General features: G+C 44.5%; 1 protein-coding gene across 5 annotated transcripts in view; it reads left to right on the forward strand.

The window, feature by feature from the left end:
* AMOTL1 (angiomotin like 1) overlaps window positions 1-19,346 on the forward strand; it is a 127,090-nt gene that overhangs the window by 26,936 nt on the left and 80,808 nt on the right. For 3 of the 5 annotated variants that reach the window (XM_074956882.1, XM_074956889.1, XM_074956897.1), the window contains one exon: window positions 17,725-18,631. In XM_074956882.1, the coding sequence (XP_074812983.1) occupies window positions 17,725-18,631 (907 nt within the window). Of the gene's footprint in view, window positions 1-13,923; window positions 14,074-17,724; window positions 18,632-19,346 lie in introns of all 5 variants that reach the window. The other 2 variants (XM_074956903.1, XM_074956875.1) reach the window with 1 other exon arrangement.

Here is a 19,346-nt window from a genome sequence, read left to right on the forward strand (position 1 = left end):
GCCGCTCATATTGTCTCACTGCAGAAAGGGCAGGGGAGGAGGGCAATAGGAGCAGAGTTGGTCAGGGAGAAGGACTGGGGCAGAAAGGTCATTTGTATCTACTCCCGGTGTCCCGTTTTCAGTTTAGGGAAATATGGTCACCCTAACTCTCTACCACACCACACAGCTCTCCTGTCTGTGTAGTGACTAGGCCAGAGTTTGCTTGGCTTATGAGCTCTGAAAGGGTCTCAACTGGAGGTGGTATAATGGACACAACTTATGGGCCAGATTCTGCCACCCAGGGCTGGCTCTACCTTTTTTGCTGCCCCAAGCAGTGAAGCAAAACAAATAAACAAAAAAGCGGCCGCCGAAGTGCCACCAAAGAAGAAAAAATAAACCGAAGTGCTGCCGCCAAAGTGCCACCGGAGTGCCAGCCCAGGAACGGCCAGAGTGCCCCCGAGGAAGGAGTGCCGGCCCAAGAACGGCCGGAGTGCCGCCGAGGAAGGAGTGCCGGCCCAAGAACGGCCGGAGTGCCGCCGAGGAAGGAGTGCCGGCCCAAGAACGGCCGGAGTGCCGCCGAGGAAGGAGTGCCGGCCCAAGAATGGCCGAAGTGCCGCCGAGGAAGGAGTGCCGGCCCAAGAACTGCCGGAGTGCCGCCGGAGTGCTGGCCCAAGAACGGCCGAAGTGCCGTCGGAGTGCTGGCCCAAGAACGGCGGAAGTGCCGCCAAGGAAGGAGTGCCGGCCCAAGAATGGCCGAAGTGCCGTCGGAGTGCTGGCCCAAGAACGGCCGGAGTGCCGCCAGAATGCCGGAGTGCCTGCCCAAGAATGGCCGGAGTGCTGCCCCTTCTGATTTGCTGCCCCAGGCACCAGCTTCCTTAGCTGGTGCCTAGAGCTGGCCCTGCTGCCACCCTTACTCACACTTAGTAGTACTTCATATATAATCCTGCTGATCAGTGGGACTACTTGCAGAGTAAGGCACTGCTCCATGTCTCTACAGATAGCAGAATTTTGGCCTATGTTAATTATCTAAACACCTGATACAGGGCCAGATCCCCAAAATATATAAATCAGTGCATGGAGCTTAGCCAATTTACACCAGCTGAGGGTGTGATTTATGAGGATTGAGGCCCGGCTCCTCAAAGGTATTTAGGCTCCTACCACTTCCAGCTGGTATAAAGTGGCATAGCTCTATGTGCTGTTTTGCGTGTGCTGAGGATCTTGGCTATGGCATAGTGTTCTCCACAGCTTGGTGCCTAGACAGTAAGATACATATGAGAAATAGCTAGCTATATTGGTGACAGTATTGACTATTGGATCTCCCTGCATGTATTTTAATGTCATATCTCTGTGTGTTCAAATGTCAAATCTTGGTACATTCAACATTGGCAATGACTTTCTCTTTAGAAGAAGTGTTTTATTCACATAAATAATATATTTGTGTACAGTCCGGCGACTGCATCCTTGTCTTCTGAGTAACCAAGAAAACTCAGAATGGCACATGAGACATACAGGAGGCCAGGATTTGGTCTGTGTGTTGATTCTCATAGCTAAAACAGTGTAGTGCGCTCAGTCCTGGTCCCCTGGCACAGCTTGTGAGCAAAGTCTGTGGACAGGGGAAAGACACATGGGGTTGGGTGCATCCATATCTTTCTCTCCAGCCTGGGGACAGGGCTCAGGGCTGCTAAACTTCCCTCATGCCAGAACATTTGCTATCATCCCATCCCCAGATCCATCCTCATCAGGCCGGCCGAGTGTGGAGGTCATGGAGATGTATTCCTTAGTGCATGGGAAGGGGAAGAGGTTAAGCAACCTCCTTTTGTCACCCCTCTTGCTGTAGCAGATTTCTACTGTGTTCAGGGCCTTCTGCAGCATGTACTTAGACTGAAGGATTTAGCGATTTATTTGTGTGGTGGGGAAAAAGTATGCCATTTACCAAGGAAATTCTGATGATGAGTCCTTCACAAATGAATAACTAGCCCCTAAGTTCATCAAAATCAAAGTAAAACAATGCTCAGCTAAACAAGTACACCCAGAAAACCTGTCAGCAATCCATGCATGTGATAGACCCAGAGGCAGCTCCAGAGCTGCCAGCTCAATTGCTGGAAGGGGAATCTGACAAGGAGCTAGATGCTGATGTCCCTGGAAAAAAGATCCTCCATCCTGTTGCTTGGCAAATTGAGTCTGTGCCTGGCACCCCAAGAAGAAGGAGAGACAAGGAGAAGAGGGCAATGGGGGGAGGTTGCTGCCCCAAATGGCCTTGTGAACAGGTTAAAAATCCATAAAACAGTTGCTATAATATACAAATTCAGACAAAACAAATTCAGCATGGATTCTGTTGCTCGTTTTTTTTTCCTAATTGCAAGCTCATAGCATGCATTTGCATTATTTGGCAGTTAACTGGAGTAGAGGGTTTATATAACAGTGTAAGCAAATGGGTTCGCACAATAACTTGTTTCACTGACTTGTTTGAAGCACCAGGGTGATTCCCTGCCATTTTTTAAAAATGCAGTGAGATTTTGAGTGAATTTAGTGCCAGTGAAATAAATCAGAGTGAGGGCATTAGAGAGAGGCTGAAATTATTGTATCAGGAGAACAGTACAGCCACTGCAGTGCGACTTTCCCTGCAGGTCCTAACCCTAACCGGAGGGCTCAGGCTAACCTGCACTGTCTCCATTGGCTGAGGAGGACCCTGTTGACAGGACAGCATGATTAACCTTGTATTACCAGTGCCATTGCCGGTGCTGTACCTGTTCTGCTGGTAGAGAATGTTGATCTCCAAGGCTGTAAATCCAGCACCTTTCATAAATAATAAACTCCCTAATCCCCCCTCCCCAATTAAATGGCTGGCTTTTTTTATTAATTTATTTATTTTTGAATGATATTTGTTGGAACAAATGAAAAACCTCCCAGTAAAATGCCTCACCTTTACAAAGGCACTTCAGGCCGCAGCCTCTGGCAGCTAGAGGGAAACAACTCTGGCAGAACCCCAAAGGCTTTTTTAATTCTTTATTTGATTTGCTTATCAAAGTTTTGTTGAAATCTGTGCTGGGTGCATTTCTCTGCTGGAAGTTTCATATCATTAAAAATCCACCCGGCTGTAAGCATTTGCTCAGCAGAGTTATGAGCAATCTATCCATGAGCCATGCCTTATTATCTCTCATCTATGAGTGGAAATCTAGGCTAACATTTTCGAAAGTGGCTAGTGGTTCTGGGTTCCTCCATTTTGTGTGTGGGGGTGGAAGGGAGCGGAGCTGAACAAAATTTTTAAAAGTGCTTAGCCCAGACCAGCTCCCATTTAGGCACCACAGTTAGTGGGTGGGTTTTCAAAAGGGCTCAGTATCTTCTGTTCTCAGTGGGAGCTGCAGGGTGCGGGGTACTTTGTTTAGGTGCCTTTATGATAGCTGTGCATTGCTGAAACCCTGGCTCCTTGAGCCTGATTTGCAGAGAGGCTGAGCATCTGCAGCTGCCATTGATTTCAAGAGGTCAATACGTTGGTGCCGGGCCCATACTGGTCTCAGGTTAGTAGACCATGCCTGGTATTTGTGGGCATGATTACTGCCAAGATAAACTTTTCTGTCCCCAATTATGGGCCAAGTACTTGCCTCTATCCCCCCTTTTTCTGAAGTCATTCCCATAGTTATAGTGCTCCCTAAGTTCAAGGCTCAAGTGGCTTTTGCCTCTTGAAAAAAGTCTGAGGCTTCACCCCTACAGGCCCACCACAGGGCCCTAGCAGGTCAATACTCTGAATAGCTGTTCTTTCGAAGCAAGGTCTGCAGAACCTTGGCCTCCTTGCAGCTTTGGAGACAGAACATAAAGGCAGAACTGCATATCCTGCACTTGCCTATCATTGAGTGTCTGAATGGGCATCTGTGTCTATTCTGTAACGAGCAATTAGGCCTCTCCGGTGTGGGATCCGCCAGGGAGGTATAGCCTAGGCCATTGTGCCATGGCTAGGGATCAGGTGACCCTAGCCCAGGACAAGTAGCTAGTGGCGGATGCCCCTGCAGGAATCAGCATCCAAAGGGAAGTCCAGGAAAAAGGACCCGAATACTCTTCCAAGGTTCTTGAGCCCACATCGCCAGGTGTGGTGACTATAGAGCCACTAGGTTGTTGTGGGACCCTTAGGCCCAGCACTAGTTTTCTAATCATGTTTCCCGAACCTGTATCAGGGGCTTTCCCATCCAGTCCTATCATTAGATACTCCTAAGCTGCTTTCGGAGTGGTAGCCATGTTAGTCTGTATCAGCAAAAAGAACGAGGAGTACTTGTGGCACCTTAGAGACTAACTAATTTATTTGGGCATAAGCTTTCATGGGTAAAACCCACTTCATTGGATGCATGCAGTGGAAAATAGAGTAGGAAGATATATATACATAGAGAACATGAAAAAATGGGTGTTGCCATAGCAACTGTAACAAGACCAGTTAATTAAGGTGGGCTATTATCAGCAGGAGGGGAAAAAACAACAAAAAAACAAACAAAAAAACCCTTTTGTAGTGATAATCAGGATGGCCCATTTCAAACAGTTGACAAGAAGGTGTGAGTAACAGGAGGGGGGAAAATTAGCATGGGGAAATAGTTTTTACTTTGTGTAATGACCCATCCACTCCCAGTCTCTATTCAAGCCTAATTTAATGGTGTCCAGTTTGCAAAATGAATTCCAATTCTGCAGTTTCTCGTTGGAGTCTGTTTTTGGAGTTTTTTTTGTAGGAGAAGCAGGCAAGTGACTTTAACCAAGACCCCCTAGGATGGAAGCTAGTTTTATTAGGCCTGTATTCCTTCCCCTTGGGGCCTATCTTCCTGGGCCAGGCAATCCTGGGATCAGTTCCCCCTCTCAGCTGAAATCCAAAGGCCTCCCAAGGGGGTTCAATAGAAAAGGAGTCCCACATGAAACTAAGAACAAGACCTGTGGCAGAAGGAGTCCTAACGGGTTAAGCACTAAATCCTCTGGTGAGGCACAGCAAACCTCTCCCTGTCCGATAGAGTTGTAAGCATGAGCCAAAGGAAGGGCCTCCCAGGCACAAACTACCTAGGAACTACCTTGCCATCCTTTGACCCTGTGGGAGTAGGGGATTCATGTTCCCTTCCAAAGATCTTGGTCTCAAAGAAAACATCCTCAATGAGGCTAAGATGCCCCATCTCTTCTTGAGACTCCCCTGTGCCAGGCACTCCAGGCGGAGGGGCTTTCCCAGGAGGAAAGAAACAGAAGGAATCTTTCTCCTCCTCCTCCTCCCCTTCTTCCTCCTCCTCATGGGAACAAGGTCAGCTATCTGAATCCAAGCTCCCTTGGCCTGACCAGATCAGCCATTCTGGACTGGGCAGCCTGCTATGCTTCCAGTCCTCAGCCTTGCGGATGCGGAGGTGGAGGTGTTTGTCTTAGCTGCTTTCTACCAAAGCTCCAGGAAGTTCTGCTTTCAAGACTGATCCTTTTAAAGGGTCTGCAGCAGCGGGAGGAGCCTGTCTTCTGGTCTCATTGGCTGCGGGCGTCAGCTCCAAACTCCCCTTTCTTGGCCAGTATACAGTGAAGCAGAGGGGACAGCAGGGACTATATCTGTAATTACCCCGTTAAAGAAATGCTGCTAATGAAGGGTCTCACTGATTTGGCTGCTACGTTTGCTCAGTTACATCCATATGTTGGATAATAGAATTAGAAGAAAACAAAAGTGCTACGAGGAAAGGAAAGGAAAGCAAAGGAAAGGGGTGGGATTAGCTGGCCCATCTGAATCATGTCTAGAAGGATGTTGTTCACAGGAGCTGATTGAGCTAAGCAATATTTGTTTGTAAAGTGGAATCAGTGCTGGTGAATGTTGGGGATGAATTAACAGCGTTGGTGGCTGAATTCCCCTTGTCATAGGCACCAACTCCACGAGTACTCCAGCCCTGGAGCACTCACGGAAAAAATTAGTGGGTACTTAGCACTCATTGGCAGCCCGCTCCTCGCTCTCCCCCTCCAGCACAGCTTGCCCACCAGTGGCCCCACTGATCAACTCCTCCTTCTCCCTCAGAGCGCCTCCTGCCTGCTGCAATCAGCTGTTCCGTGGTGTGCAGGAAGTGCTGGGGCGGGAGGGAGGAGGGGAGGCGTGCTAAGGGGAGGGAGCAGAACTGGGCGGGAAGAGGCGGGGAGGGGCTTGGGGGAAAGGGGTGGAGTGGGGGCAGGACCTGGGGCAGAGTGGGGGTTGAGCACCCCCAGGGCAAGGAGGAAGCTGGCACCTCTGCCTCTTGTTACCCACAGAAGAGAGACAGTCAGTAGACCTTAGTTCCTCTGCTGAGATTGCTAGGCTCCCAGTTTTAGGATGGTGTTTTGATCATGTGGATACACGTCTCTTAGGAAATGGACTGAGATCAGCAACCCATTTCACATAGGTCAGTCAACAGCTGTGAGATGGTCACAGATTTGGGTTACTACCACTGGAGGGAGGAATTGAAAGAGCTCAAAGTGATGGACTCCATTACCAGTCGCCTGAACTAGAAGCAAATACCTGGTTTGCATTTGGGACCACAGGTGGTTGGACTGGCAGCAGTCCTGCATATACCTGGCTTTAGATACAGAGGCCCCAATTCATGGTGCTGTGAAACTATCTTTCCTCTATCCCTGCGCTGGTGCTGTGGTGAATCAGGACCTCTGACTGTAAACTCTTTGGGGTTGGGAGGGACTCTCTCTTGCCATATGTTTGTACAGCATCTAGCACAACGGGGAGTTGATCTGGTTAGAGCCTAAGTTCTACTGTAATATAAATAATAATGGTTTATTAGTACTCCCACATGACTTCTCCTAGTCTTAGTACTCTTGCATACACCCACACACATCTTTGTGTCCCTCTTGTCTTCCCAGATCCTAACCACTTCCCTTCTCTTTGTAGTTCCCAATTTAAAAACAATGTTGTGGTAAAGCAAGCACCTTCCACCCCTTTCTTCGGATGATTAAAGAACAAACAGTTGATTATGTAATTCATGCAAGAATGAAAAGGCCCCTTTCAAGACAGGGTAAAGCAAAAGACCCACTATGAGCCAAAGAGCTAGAAAATAAATGCCTGCCACATCCGTCCCTCTGTTTTTCCTGTTCTACTTTACTTCCCAGCAATGCTCCCAAATTCAGTTTATTTTTCAGTGTAGGAGATAACCTGCTGCTTTAATTTGTTTGAGACACAAATAGTAGCTTTCTAAGGAGCCAACTCCTCCTCTCAGTCTCTCTCATTATCAGCCTTCATACGGTCACATGTGCTGCCTGCCATTCTCTTGCTGCCAATCAACTTTCTCTCCCTGCCCTCCCATTTGCTGCCAGCACTGGTTTTCAATAGCACTGCTTCTGCATGGAGCATTGGCCCTCTAAATCTTTTCCTGGCAGCTTCAGTGTGGTCTAGTGATCGCAGGCGTTCCATAACAGGGCCAGCAGCATGTGTGTTCTGTGGAGGGCTGCCACTTCGCCTGATGTTCCCAGCAGGCCGGCCCAGAATCCTGCCACCCTAGCCTGCAGGGCCATTAAAGACTCTCAAAAAGATTTTCTTCGTTGCATTGTCATGAGGACAAGGAAAAGTGAGAACTTGGGTTTCGTGTTACTATTTAGTTGGTTTAATACCAGTGCCGTTGTGCGATATGGACTATGACATCGTACGATATACAAAAATGAAGACATTGCCTGCCCCAAAGAGTTCATTTGTAAGACCAAGACATGTGGAAGATGGATCGCACTAGGAAATCCAGAGGATGCAGGGTGAGATTCAGTGATGTGTTTCTTATGCTTTAAGCTGCCTTTGCACCTTGAATTTGGGCTGCTCCAGGGGCCAAAACTTCTCCTAGTGTCACTTGGGCAGCCCACCCTAAACTACCTCAGGGAAGAAGCATTGCTCAGAATCCCGCTAGTGCCATTCCTACCAGCCCCAGGCCCCACCCTAGGCTGGAGCTTGAGGGAGGCCCCCTGAAAGTGGGCAGGGCAATTGGGACAGAGTGGGCTGGGCGATCCACCTCTGGGGAGCAGTGTGATAAAATGCCGTGTTGCAGTGGTTCCCAAAGTGGGGTTCATGAAATGTTACAGGGGGTTCTTGGGAAAAAATTCCCTAATGGTGGCCAGCGATCTCCCTAGGGACCCTGGGCAGCCCGGGGCCAGCAGCCCAGAGCCCCTGGACTTCCAAAGGTTAAGCAGATCAAAGCAAGCATATCTATCACAGTGAGGAGATTTAAACTTCAAGACTCCTTATAAGAAATGGAAAGGGAGGTGGATATTTTTTGCTGTTTTTAAAATTAAATAGGTAGCTAGTATTGTTTTTAAAATGATTATGGAGAACAAGTTTAAGCTTTGTTGTAATGTGCGTTGTTTGCCTGGATTGCTTAAGACCTGAATGCTTGTGTAGGAGGAACTCTGAGTTGGCTTCTTAAATACCTTCATGCTTTTTCACATCTGATACTCCTTGATGAAACATAGGAGCCTTGTCTTATAACAGGCTTATTCAAAGTGATACAAGCTATGAAAGTGAGATATTGGAAGAGTGTTACCGTTTTCATAATGTAATAAAAATACTGTAATGATAAATAATAATAAATAGTGTGTAATAAGCATGTCATAAAAACAAACTTTATATTTCCAAGATCACTGTTTTTATAATTTATACTCAGGTAAAGGAGAAAATCCCTGGAAATATTAATTTTTAGGAGGGGGTTCGCAAGACTTGACATTTTAGTGAAAGGGGTTCATGGGTTGTTAAAGTTTGGGAATCACTGCCTTGTTGGAAGGAGGTGAGTCACCATCTCTAAGAGTTTGTACCTGGGAACAAAGGCTGTGTGCATGGTGAAGTAACCTTGGGGTGAATTCTGTTGGCCCAGCCCTGAAGAAGTTTTGGAACTGTTTTAGGGCTGGCTCCCATTGACATAAATGGAAGTTTTGCCATTGTCTTTGTTGGGAGCAGTCCCTTCTCCTCCGGAAAAGAAAAGTCAGTTGTTGAAACTCCATTAATAGCATCATACACAAAGAGGAAAGAGACCTCTGCCTCGGACTGAAACTAATTATTAAGCTTAAATACCTTTCAAGTTTTATTTTATTGTCTATGATCTGGGTTAAGGCCCTCTGCGAAACACGGATCTTTCAGCAACCATTATCTGTCTTACATGCAAACTGGTGTATGTTTCCTGTGCCAATTAAATCTGACATTTTATTCAAACCTATGGACACTGAACATAAAACACCACTACAGTAACAGAGACAAAGCAGAGAGGGATGATTTCTGCCTGGGCTGGAGTTACTTGGGATTGGGACTGGTGTAACTGAGGTCAGAATCTGGCCCTGCATGTAGACACTTGGGGAGATCATCCTGGTTGTCAAACTTTTGTGATTGTAGCAAGAGTCTTGTGGTATTGATGTTTTATTTAAACCCTCGGCTCCTGGAGACAAGTGATTACGTGAGAATCTCTGTTTTCACTGAAAAAGGAAGTTGCTAGCCCTTGTGGCTGCAGAGAAAAGGTTGAAAACATGACCCGAGTACTAAAGTTTCAACAACCAGAAGGCAAGTAAAAAGAACCCCAAATTACTATTATTTTTAAAAAATCTCATGATTTTAAGACAGTCTCATTATTTTGGAATCCTGATTCATGATTTTTGAATGTTTGGGGTTGGCAGTGCTGGATGATTCAGTTTGTTTTCCTTGCTTAGATTTTTCTGACGTGCTACAGTACACAGCTTATAGTCATAAAGCAAATCTAGGCTTGTTTTATGCAAAGCTCCCACTGATTAATTCATAGGAAATTTTGTGTGTGTGAGGTAGGCAGGGTTAGGCTGCTACCATGTTATTTTGTAGCAGAATGCGATATAATCATGTTAGAAATGAAAATTCTGTTCAATATAGATATATTTGGTCTATATCGGTACAACACAAATTCCAGAACAATTTACCTTGCTAATCTGACAGTCTTTTTTTCTGCCTTATATTCACCCAATTGAGTAATCTTTTCATGTTGCTCTCTAAATATAGATATTCTGCACAACAGATCATGCCTACTCTGAACGATCAAATGGTGAATTCATTAACATTTCATGGCAACTCTGCTTTTCTCTCCTCTGGATACCAAAAAAAAAAAAAAAAAGACTTTGCATATCAATGCCTATGAAGATATTGGGTTGAATTCTGTCCTGAGTTTTACTCATTTAGCCCTACTGAGGGCAGTGGAATTGATTCAGGGAAGAGTCACTAGTGAAACTGAGAGCAGAGCTTGGCTTGTTGAAAGCAAATGTTATTTAAAATGTGTGTGGTGTGTGCTATCGAATATTCAGTTATCCTTATCTTACTCTGAGTAATCAGGGTAAATTACTTTCTGTTATCCTTGGCTGCTTTTCTCTCCTGCAAAGACTGTACAGACTCACCCACATGCTGTATGCTGTTGTCATTTATTATTTATTTGATGACAACCATGTGCTACAAACAGATGTGAAGATGAAGGATCTGATTCTCCGTAAGCTTAAACTGGTGTAAGTCAAAAGGACATCCGCTGATGTTCAGGCTGCACCAGTGTGAAACCAGTGGGAGTTGAGAATCAGGTTCGAGATCACTGCTGTAAAAGAACTTTTCATCCTAGAAAAACAATATAGACAGGGAGTATTCAGACACAGGAGGGGGTAATGGAAACTAGATAAGGCAGAGGCATGCAGTTTAGCTCATGTTTTAGTAGTTCTCTGACTTTTGGATGGATTTTTTTTTAAAGTAAAATAAATATTTTTACTCATATAATTAGTAAATGCTCATCTAGTTGGTAAACACCAATCTGAGGAGATGACTAATGAGGACAGGCCTCCTTGAAGGAGTGAGTCTTAAGGAGAATGGAGGTATTTTTGGCTGAGGCAAGGAGGGAAGGTTTATTGGGCAGCATGGAAGCGTGCTCAGAACCAAGACCAGGAGAAGGACACAAAGGGGAAGGTGAGTCATGCAGTTTGAGTAGAGTCTGGGGACAGGAGGTGGAGTGGAAAGAGCAGATGGTAGGCCTAAGCCAGGTTGTGCAGGGCCTGGAAGCAGGGACAAGGAATTTACTTTGATGCAGATGGTGATGAGAAGCTGGTGGTGATGGAATTTGAAGAGAGGTTGGACATGGTCTGAGTTGTGGGCAAGGGGCATGAATTTTGTGGTTGCATTTTGGACTGATTGAAAGGAGGGCTGAGGTGATAATTTAAGAAGCCGGAAGGAGGAGACTGCAGCAACTGAGGCAAGAGGCAATTAAGGCCTGGACATGGTGGGAGTTGAGAGAAACAGGTGTACTTGGGAGTGGTGATAGAGAAAAAACTGGCAGGATTAATGTCAGTAACAGTGTTCATGGTGGAGAAGGAGGAGTCATGGATGTTGCCAAGAATAGCTGGAAGAGGCTGGAGCTGACAACAATAGACTAGAGAAGGGAGTAAAGATGAAGTGAGAAAGAGAAATCAAAAAGGCAGACAGGGTGCATATTTGGCTGCAGGGGATAATTTAGGTAAGGAGAAGTAGATCTGGAAGCTATCAGCATGGTGGTGATTTAAGTTGTGCAACTGGATGAGGATTCTCAGGGGAAAGGTGCAGAGGGAGAAAAGGAAAGGCTCATGGACAGATCCCTAAGAGACTCTGATAGAAAGAGTGGGGAACAGGAGGTGGAGCAGCTGAGAGAGACCCTGCAGAATCAAAGATAAGCAGAGAAACAAGAGAAGTCAGGCTCTCTGAATCCTGAGAGAGAGAGAGAGAGAGAGCGCTTTGAGGAGGATGGGGAAGTGATGGACCATTTCAAAGGCCATAGTTCAAGGAGCATGAGGACAGAGAGGAGGCCATGCCACTTGGCCAGGAAGGTTCACTGATGACATTGAAAAGGGCTTTTTCAGTAGAACATAGCAGGCAGATGCTGATTGAAGAGGACTGGGAGGGATCTAGCGGAGAGGAAGTCTGGGCAGAAGGATTAGACAGTACATTCAAGGAACTGAGCAGTGAAGGGAAAGAGGGAGTGAGGTAGTTGGATGGAAACTTCTTTGAGACAAGTGTCCACACTGGTATGCTTGATGGCAGGGGAAAGGAGTTAGGTGACAGAGAGTGCTTAAGGATGTGGGAGACAGAGGGAGTAAGGGAACTCATGAATCAGGAGGAATATAGTCAAGGTAGTAGGTGGAGTAGTGAGCAGAAGAGAGTAGAAGACATGCTTCTAAGTGTTGTTAGCATTATGGCAGCCGTAAGAAATGTAAGCATAGTTATCCTTGATGTGGTTCTCTTCATGCTCTAGCTAGATCTTCCTTTTACCATATTAAGAACATCTGTACATACTGAATCATGTTATCTCTACCTATGTGGTGGTGATGGTACTCTACGAAACAATTATGTTCTGAATTAGATGAGTGTTGTTCATGAGTTCAGTGAACTTCCGTGTAAAAGGCTTCATGGACTTCAGATCGAAATGAATGCTGCCATTGGGATTGTTTCAGATATTTGGATTTCTCAACTCTTTCTTTCAATAATACAATCTCCACATATACTTCCCATTACTATTTTTGTGGCTATACCTTGATTTATGCTCTTGCCAAATTTTATAAGCTAAGCAGGGTCAGGCCTGCTCAGTATTTGGATGGGAGACCTCAAAGGCTAAACTGGTGCAAGAAATGGCATTGATGATTCAATAGGTGGTACTTGTTCCTCAAATCCAATGTGCTATCTTGGTGTTGTTGGCCTTGTGCAGTTTGAATGACTTCCATTCAGATGACATGTAAAAACAAGGTTCAGGCCACTTATGACCATTCAAGATCCCAGTGCATTTCTTAGGAGCCATGGTGTCAGCCCTGGTATTATAGCCAAATTCCAGTTTGGGCCTTGTCCAGACTAAGAAAAAAAGTTGCTTTTCTCAATGGGATTAGCTCAATCAACCTATCTTAACCCAATTTAAAACTGCACCAAATATCAATATAGACACAGTTGAACTGCTTTAGCTTGATTTTAGTAGGTCAAGATATTGTCTAGGCAAGGCCTTTTAGGAGCTGATACATCACTAGAGTTGAACGTTAATGCTTTATATATCCTGTGAAATCAGAGATTCCCCGGCTGTTTGAGATGGCATAAATATTTATTCCTAGCTCTAGAGATTAAAATCATGTCAGATTAAAAAGGGGATGCAGTGATGATGGAAATAAATTAGTAATCAAAATAATGTGATCTTATGAGCTTATGTTACATACCCTGTCAGGGCTAGAAATTAATTCTTTATGTCTTTAGGAGCGAGGGTTTCCCAGCTTTCCAATGATATAGAGCAATAGTCTAGATTCCTGAAGGTTCACAGCGTGGCAGGCCTTCAACAGTCACTGTTCCCTCGGTCTAACAGTGCTTTTGTGGCATTGAACGAGGACTGAATATAGTAAATCCTGAATCTCAGAGCTTTGAAGCTTTCAGTGCTTAGTTTTGAACCTACTGGGCCTCTGACAGCTGGAATTGCCGCCTGTGTTTGGTTCAAAGCACAGCTGTGCTTTCTTTTCATTTATGGTTAGGTTTAAGGCATATTTTTTCCCGTGGCTTGTATAACTGCGCAGAATAGTTGTGTTTGAAATTATGGTGTAGTATAAACCTTCTTGGTACGCTAGAAAAAGCAGTGTTACATTATATTGAAAATTTGTCCTGTGCAGCCCTTAGCTGGGTGGCTGACCTTGGATACATTTTCCATCGTAAAGGACCAATCCTGCAAGGTGCAGAACACCTCTTGAGAGATTCTGAGTGCCCTCAACTCCCAGTGAAATCAATGGGAGTTGAATCTGTTCAGCACCTCACCAGAAAGCACTCAGACCTGGCAGGAATGGGCCCTAAATCTGAAATGATGTGAATAAAAAAAAGGTCTGGATACTCCAGTAGAGCCACTCAGATCATTCAGCAAGACTCAGTTCATTATTCCAACATACGGCTAAAGTGAGTCATGGCAGCATGACTTTTCCCCGACTGTTTTATTGGCGTTGACATCCCATTTTTCTTTCTTATAGGCCCCCTATCTGCTTCTTACAACCCCAGTAGCCCTGTCCAGATACTGGAAGACATTGGCTTTCTTTACCAGGACTATCAACTGTTTACCAGCAGGCTTGATGTTTCCCCGTTAACAGCAGAGACAGTCAGTGGTGCTAAAAATAAAGCTGGTAAGCAAGCAACAACCCTTACACACCTACCTGTAAAATTAACTCCAGTTCCTTTTTCTGTTATCGACTCCTTGAAGAGAAATTTAGAGTTTCTTCAGAATGATCTGTAAAAACTTAAAAAAATCATGGGCCAAATCTTGATTCCCACTGAAGTTGAGGGAAATGTTGCCATTTACTTCAGTGAGAGATCTGGATTTGATCCTGTGTCATTTTTCACCCAATGCAACATATCATGTTATACTGCAGTACTCAATTGCTCTTCACTGGACAGTTAGACCAAGGTGGATGGCTCTCTGCTTAGGGAATAGGACTGCAAGAATCCTATGAAAAATAAGCACAGATCAGTCCTTTTGGGTCAAGTTTTCAAAAATAGGCAACAAAAGTGTGTCCCCAAAATATAGAACTTAGGGTGCAAATGGATGACTGGCTAGGCAGGTGCTGTAGAGAGACCTCCATCATAGGGATGGTGTCCTTAGCCTCTAGTTGCCAGAAGCTGGGAATGGGCGACAGGGGATGGATCACTTGATGATTACCTGTTGTGTTCATTCCCTCTGAAGCACCTGGCATTGGCCATTTTCGGAAGACAGGACACTGGGCTAGATGGACCTTTGGTCTGACTGAATATGGCCGTTCTTATGTTTTCTGCTTATGTATGATAACTTGCTTTCTTCACTGTGATCGTGTCATTTGCCACCTCTGATGTGTTTATCTCATCCACATGTTGTTTATTGTCATAACCTAGATTGAGAACTCGTAGGGGAAAGAATATTTTTACAGTGTGTCAGCACGATGGGGCCCTGATCATTGGAAGTGGCTTCTAGATGCTACGGTAATATAAATCAATAGTAATAACAGCTGTAAATGAAAAGTAGGCAACTGCAGGTACAGATTAGGTAAATGCATGTGCAGGTATCCAACTGAGCACATAAATGGATGTTTTTGCATCTGCACATTTTGCAGGCTCATTTTATGGGCCTATTTTAAAAAAAAAATTGCCCCTTCATTATTTTGCAGATTTAAATGGAATTTATCCCTTTGCAAAGTGTGAAAATGTTTACATTTTAGTGATTTTTACATATGTGTTCTCTGACTCAAGCCCTGATCCAGCAAAGCAGTTAAGCACATGTGTAGCTTTTAGCAGGTTAAGCAGTCCCATTGACTTCAACTAAATGGACATCTTGTGATCAAAGCACTTCCTGGCAGTGATTAGACCCTGCATAGGCAGATAATGTCCTCTGAAGGAACTTTGCAGAGTGTGTGACATGACTGTAGTGAAACAGCATGGTATCCACTCTCCCCTGCAAACCCTACAGTCATCTTTAAGACTTTGCCACAAAAATGTTAATAGAAGTGACCTATTTTCATAGTGGAGAGCTGTGGGTTTTTCTTTTCTATCTGGCATCCAATTTTGTATGTAAGTGATCACACAGTGTGAGCAATAACAGATGAAACCTCAGGGAGGTACCAAACCTTGAGAGAACATTTGTTTTTTAATTACTTTCAAATGCATTTTTTTTAAATACTTCTAAAAAACTGCTATGAGAACTGAGAACAGCAGGCTTCAGAAATAACATTTCCAAGAGTGACCTCAAAAAATGAACACAGAATGGTGCTTCCTCATTGCCTAACAGTTTGTGATGATTATATCCAATTCCTGAGGACTTGATTCTAATCTCGTTTACACTGGTGTCTTTAAAGAGTAACTTCATTGGTCTCGGTGGAGTTACACCCCTGTGGAACTGGTGCATGGTAAGTGAGGAGGAAGCAAGCCCTGGTGAGATTGTGTAGATAGAATTATTGCTTTGCTACAGTCTAGGAAATTCAGCGAAGACCCCAGCTACATATTTCACTTTTTGCAGTTCATTAGCTGCAAAGGTTTCAGAGTGGTAGCTGTGTTAGTCTGTATCAGCAAAAAAACGAGGAGTCTTTGTGGCACCTTAGAGACTAACAAATTTATTTGGGCATAAGCTTTTGTGGGCTAGAATCCACTTCATCAGATGCATGGAGTGAAAATACAGGAGCAGGTATAAATACATGAAAGGGTGGGCGTTGCTTTCCCAAGTGTGAGGTCAGTCTAACGAAATAAATCAGTTAACAGCAGGATACCAAGGGAGGAAAAATAACTTTTGAAGTGGTAAGAGAGTGGCCCATTACAAACAGTTGACAAGAAGGTGTGAGTAACAGTAGGGAGAAATTAGTATTGGGGAAATTAAGTTTAGGTTTTGTATTGACCCAACCACTCCCAGTCTTTATTCAGGCCTAATCTGATTGTATCCAGTTTGCAAATTAATTCCAGTTCTGTAGCTTCACCTTGGAGTCTGTTTTTGAAGTTTTTTTGTTGAAGAATTGCCACTTTTAGGTCTGTTATTGAGTGACCAGTGCGATTGAAGTGGTCTCCTACTGGTTTTTGAATGTTATGATTCCTGATGTCAGATTTGTGTCCATTTATCTTTTGCGTAGAGACTGTCCGGTTTGGCCAATGTACATGGCAGAGGGGCATTGCTGGCACATGATAGCATATATCACATCAAGGGCTCGTTCACCTGCACATCTACCAATATGATATATGCCATCATGTGCCAGCAATGCCCCTCTGCTATGTACATTGTACTGGGAGTGGTTGGGTCATTACAAAACCTAAACTTAATTTCCCCAATACTAATTTCTCCCTACTGTTACTCAAACCTTCTTGTCAACTGTTTGTAATGGGCCACTCTCTTACCACTTCAAAAGTTATTTTTCCTCCCTTGGTATCCTGCTGTTAATTGATTTATCTCGTTAGACTGACCTCACGCTTGGTAGAGCAACCCCCATCCTTTCATGTATTTATACCTGCTCCTGTATTTTCACTCCGTGCATCTGATGAAGTGGGTTCTAACCCATGAAAGCTTATGCCCAAATAAATTTGTTAGTCTCTAAGGTGCCACAAAGACTCCTCGTTATATGAGCTGCAAATTGTTTCCAATAGAAAACTAGGTGAGTGGGTTCAAGCGTTGAAAAAGTGGATTGGAATCAATTCAGACAATAGTCAGTATTTTGCAGTTACTCACAACCTGTGCAACCTTACTGAAGTCAGTGAGTTTCACAGCGTGCAAATTAATGTGGTATTTGGCCCCTAAAATACAGTACTTGGAGATTTGTGACTTTTCCTTAGCTCCTGTCCTCCTGTGGCTCAGGATATTGCATTATCCTTTTTATTCTCTGTGTCATTTATGGAAGATATTTTATCTAATTTGCCTATCTGTGATATTTCTAAGGTGCCTGACACCTGGGAATAGAACAGCCAAGGTACTGTATAAGCAGATCTGATTTACATAGCAGTGCATCTGTCACCCTATCATCTTGTTAGAACTGACATGTCAAAATTACTGTTAATCATGTAGAGATGGCATTGTTAGAAATAGATCAAATTACTGGACTAAGATAGTAGATTCATGTCCAGATTCTACTCTTAATTACACGTGTACAACCTCATTATTTTTAATAGCATTTCAGAGTTTTCCCAAGGTTATACTGCATTGTTTGGTAAGGAGGAGAGGAAGCTGGGCACTATAGTGTAAAAGGATTAGATGATTTCTCAGCAGTTGCCAGCCTTAAATAATGGTGTCATCAGAAAACATAAACCCTGACTTTCTTCTGTTCTATGTTTAGTTGAGGACCCTCTTTGCAACTTCCACCCTTCAAACTTCCTTGGGATCTCAGAGGTGGAAATGAGAGGTTCAGAGGATGTTGCAGCTGGAACAGTATTACAGCGATTGATCCAGGAGCAGCTGAGGTATGGCAATCCAAATGAGAACATGAATCTGCTGGCAATTCAGCACCAGGCCACAGGGAGCGCAGGACCATCCAACAGCACTACAAGCACACTTTCTTCCACAGAAAACCTCACACAAGAAGACCCACAAATGCTCCAGCAGTCAGCACGCCAGGAACCTCAGGGGCAAGAACATCAGGTGGACAATACTGTGATGGAGAAACAGTCCAGGGCCACACAGCCTCATCAGAACAATGAAGAACTACCAACTTATGAGGAGGCGAAGGCTCAGTCCCAGTTTTTTAGGGGCCAGCAGCCAGGTGCTGTTGGCCCAAGTTTTTACATTGCTGGAGTGTCAAGTCAGAAATCGAGAACAGAAGGGAGACCAACTGTGAATCGGGCCAACAGTGGGCAGGCTCATAAAGATGAAGCACTTAAAGAACTTAAGCAGGGTCATGTCCGATCTCTAAGCGAGAGGATAATGCAGCTGTCTTTGGAGAGAAATGGTGCTAAGCAACACCCTCCTACCTCAGGGAGCAACAAAGGCTTCAAAACTGGAGGACCCCCACCCACTCAGCCTTCTGGCAAAGGAATGGATCCCAGAGGTCCCCCGCCCGAGTACCCCTACAAAGCCAAGCAGGTGGTGTCACCAGTCAGCAAGACTCAGGAACATGGGTTGTTTTATAATGACCAGCACTCGGGAATGATGCAGATTCTCAAACCCTCCTACCCTGCTCCTCTGCCAGCAAGAACGGAAGGAGCAGTTGTCAGATACCAGCCTCCCCCGGAATATGGTGTGACAAGGTAATTCTAGCTCCTGGCCTTTGACATCCTTGCTTTTGTAAATACTCTTGGCTTTGAACTTTTTTTTAAATTGACGTTGTTGATGCTTTTAAGCAAACAGGCCTACTATTCTCTTAATCTGGCTTCTTAGCTTTGAGGGTGAACTCCATCAGCTCCATAATGCTAGAAAGCCAAGTGGGTTCATCTGTGGGCATATTTTCCCGTTAAACAACTTGAACCAAGGAATCAAATTGCAGCAGACTTTCCCACAGACTTAGAAATATGCTGTGTAGGTCATAAATAATTGTTTTCTGAAGGGATAAGTGAAAGTACAGTTGAACAAGCCCTGATCCTGTGCCCATTGACATCAATGGAATAACTCCAGTTGGCTTGTGCGGGTTCTGGTCCTATATAAACAAATATGGGTCTGATTCCCATTACACTAGGGCCATTTTACACCACTAGCAGGGCAAAAGAGCCTTAAAATGGATGTAAATATAATTTACTCCCATTTCAAGGCCCTTTACACTGGAAGAATGGTATAAAGTGGCCTTAGTGTAAATGGGAATCAGGCCCCATGATTATAACACTGATGATATATTTAAATATAGTGGATTATATTCTACTCTCAGTTACAGCAGCATAAATCTGGATTAACTCCACTGAAGTCAATGGAGTTACTCTGGATTTGCACTGCTGTAACTGAGAGCAGAATTGGGTCCAATATTCTGATCAC

This window comes from Natator depressus, chromosome 1 (assembly GCF_965152275.1).
Source record: "Natator depressus isolate rNatDep1 chromosome 1, rNatDep2.hap1, whole genome shotgun sequence".
NCBI classification, from domain to species: Eukaryota; Metazoa; Chordata; order Testudines; family Cheloniidae; genus Natator; species Natator depressus.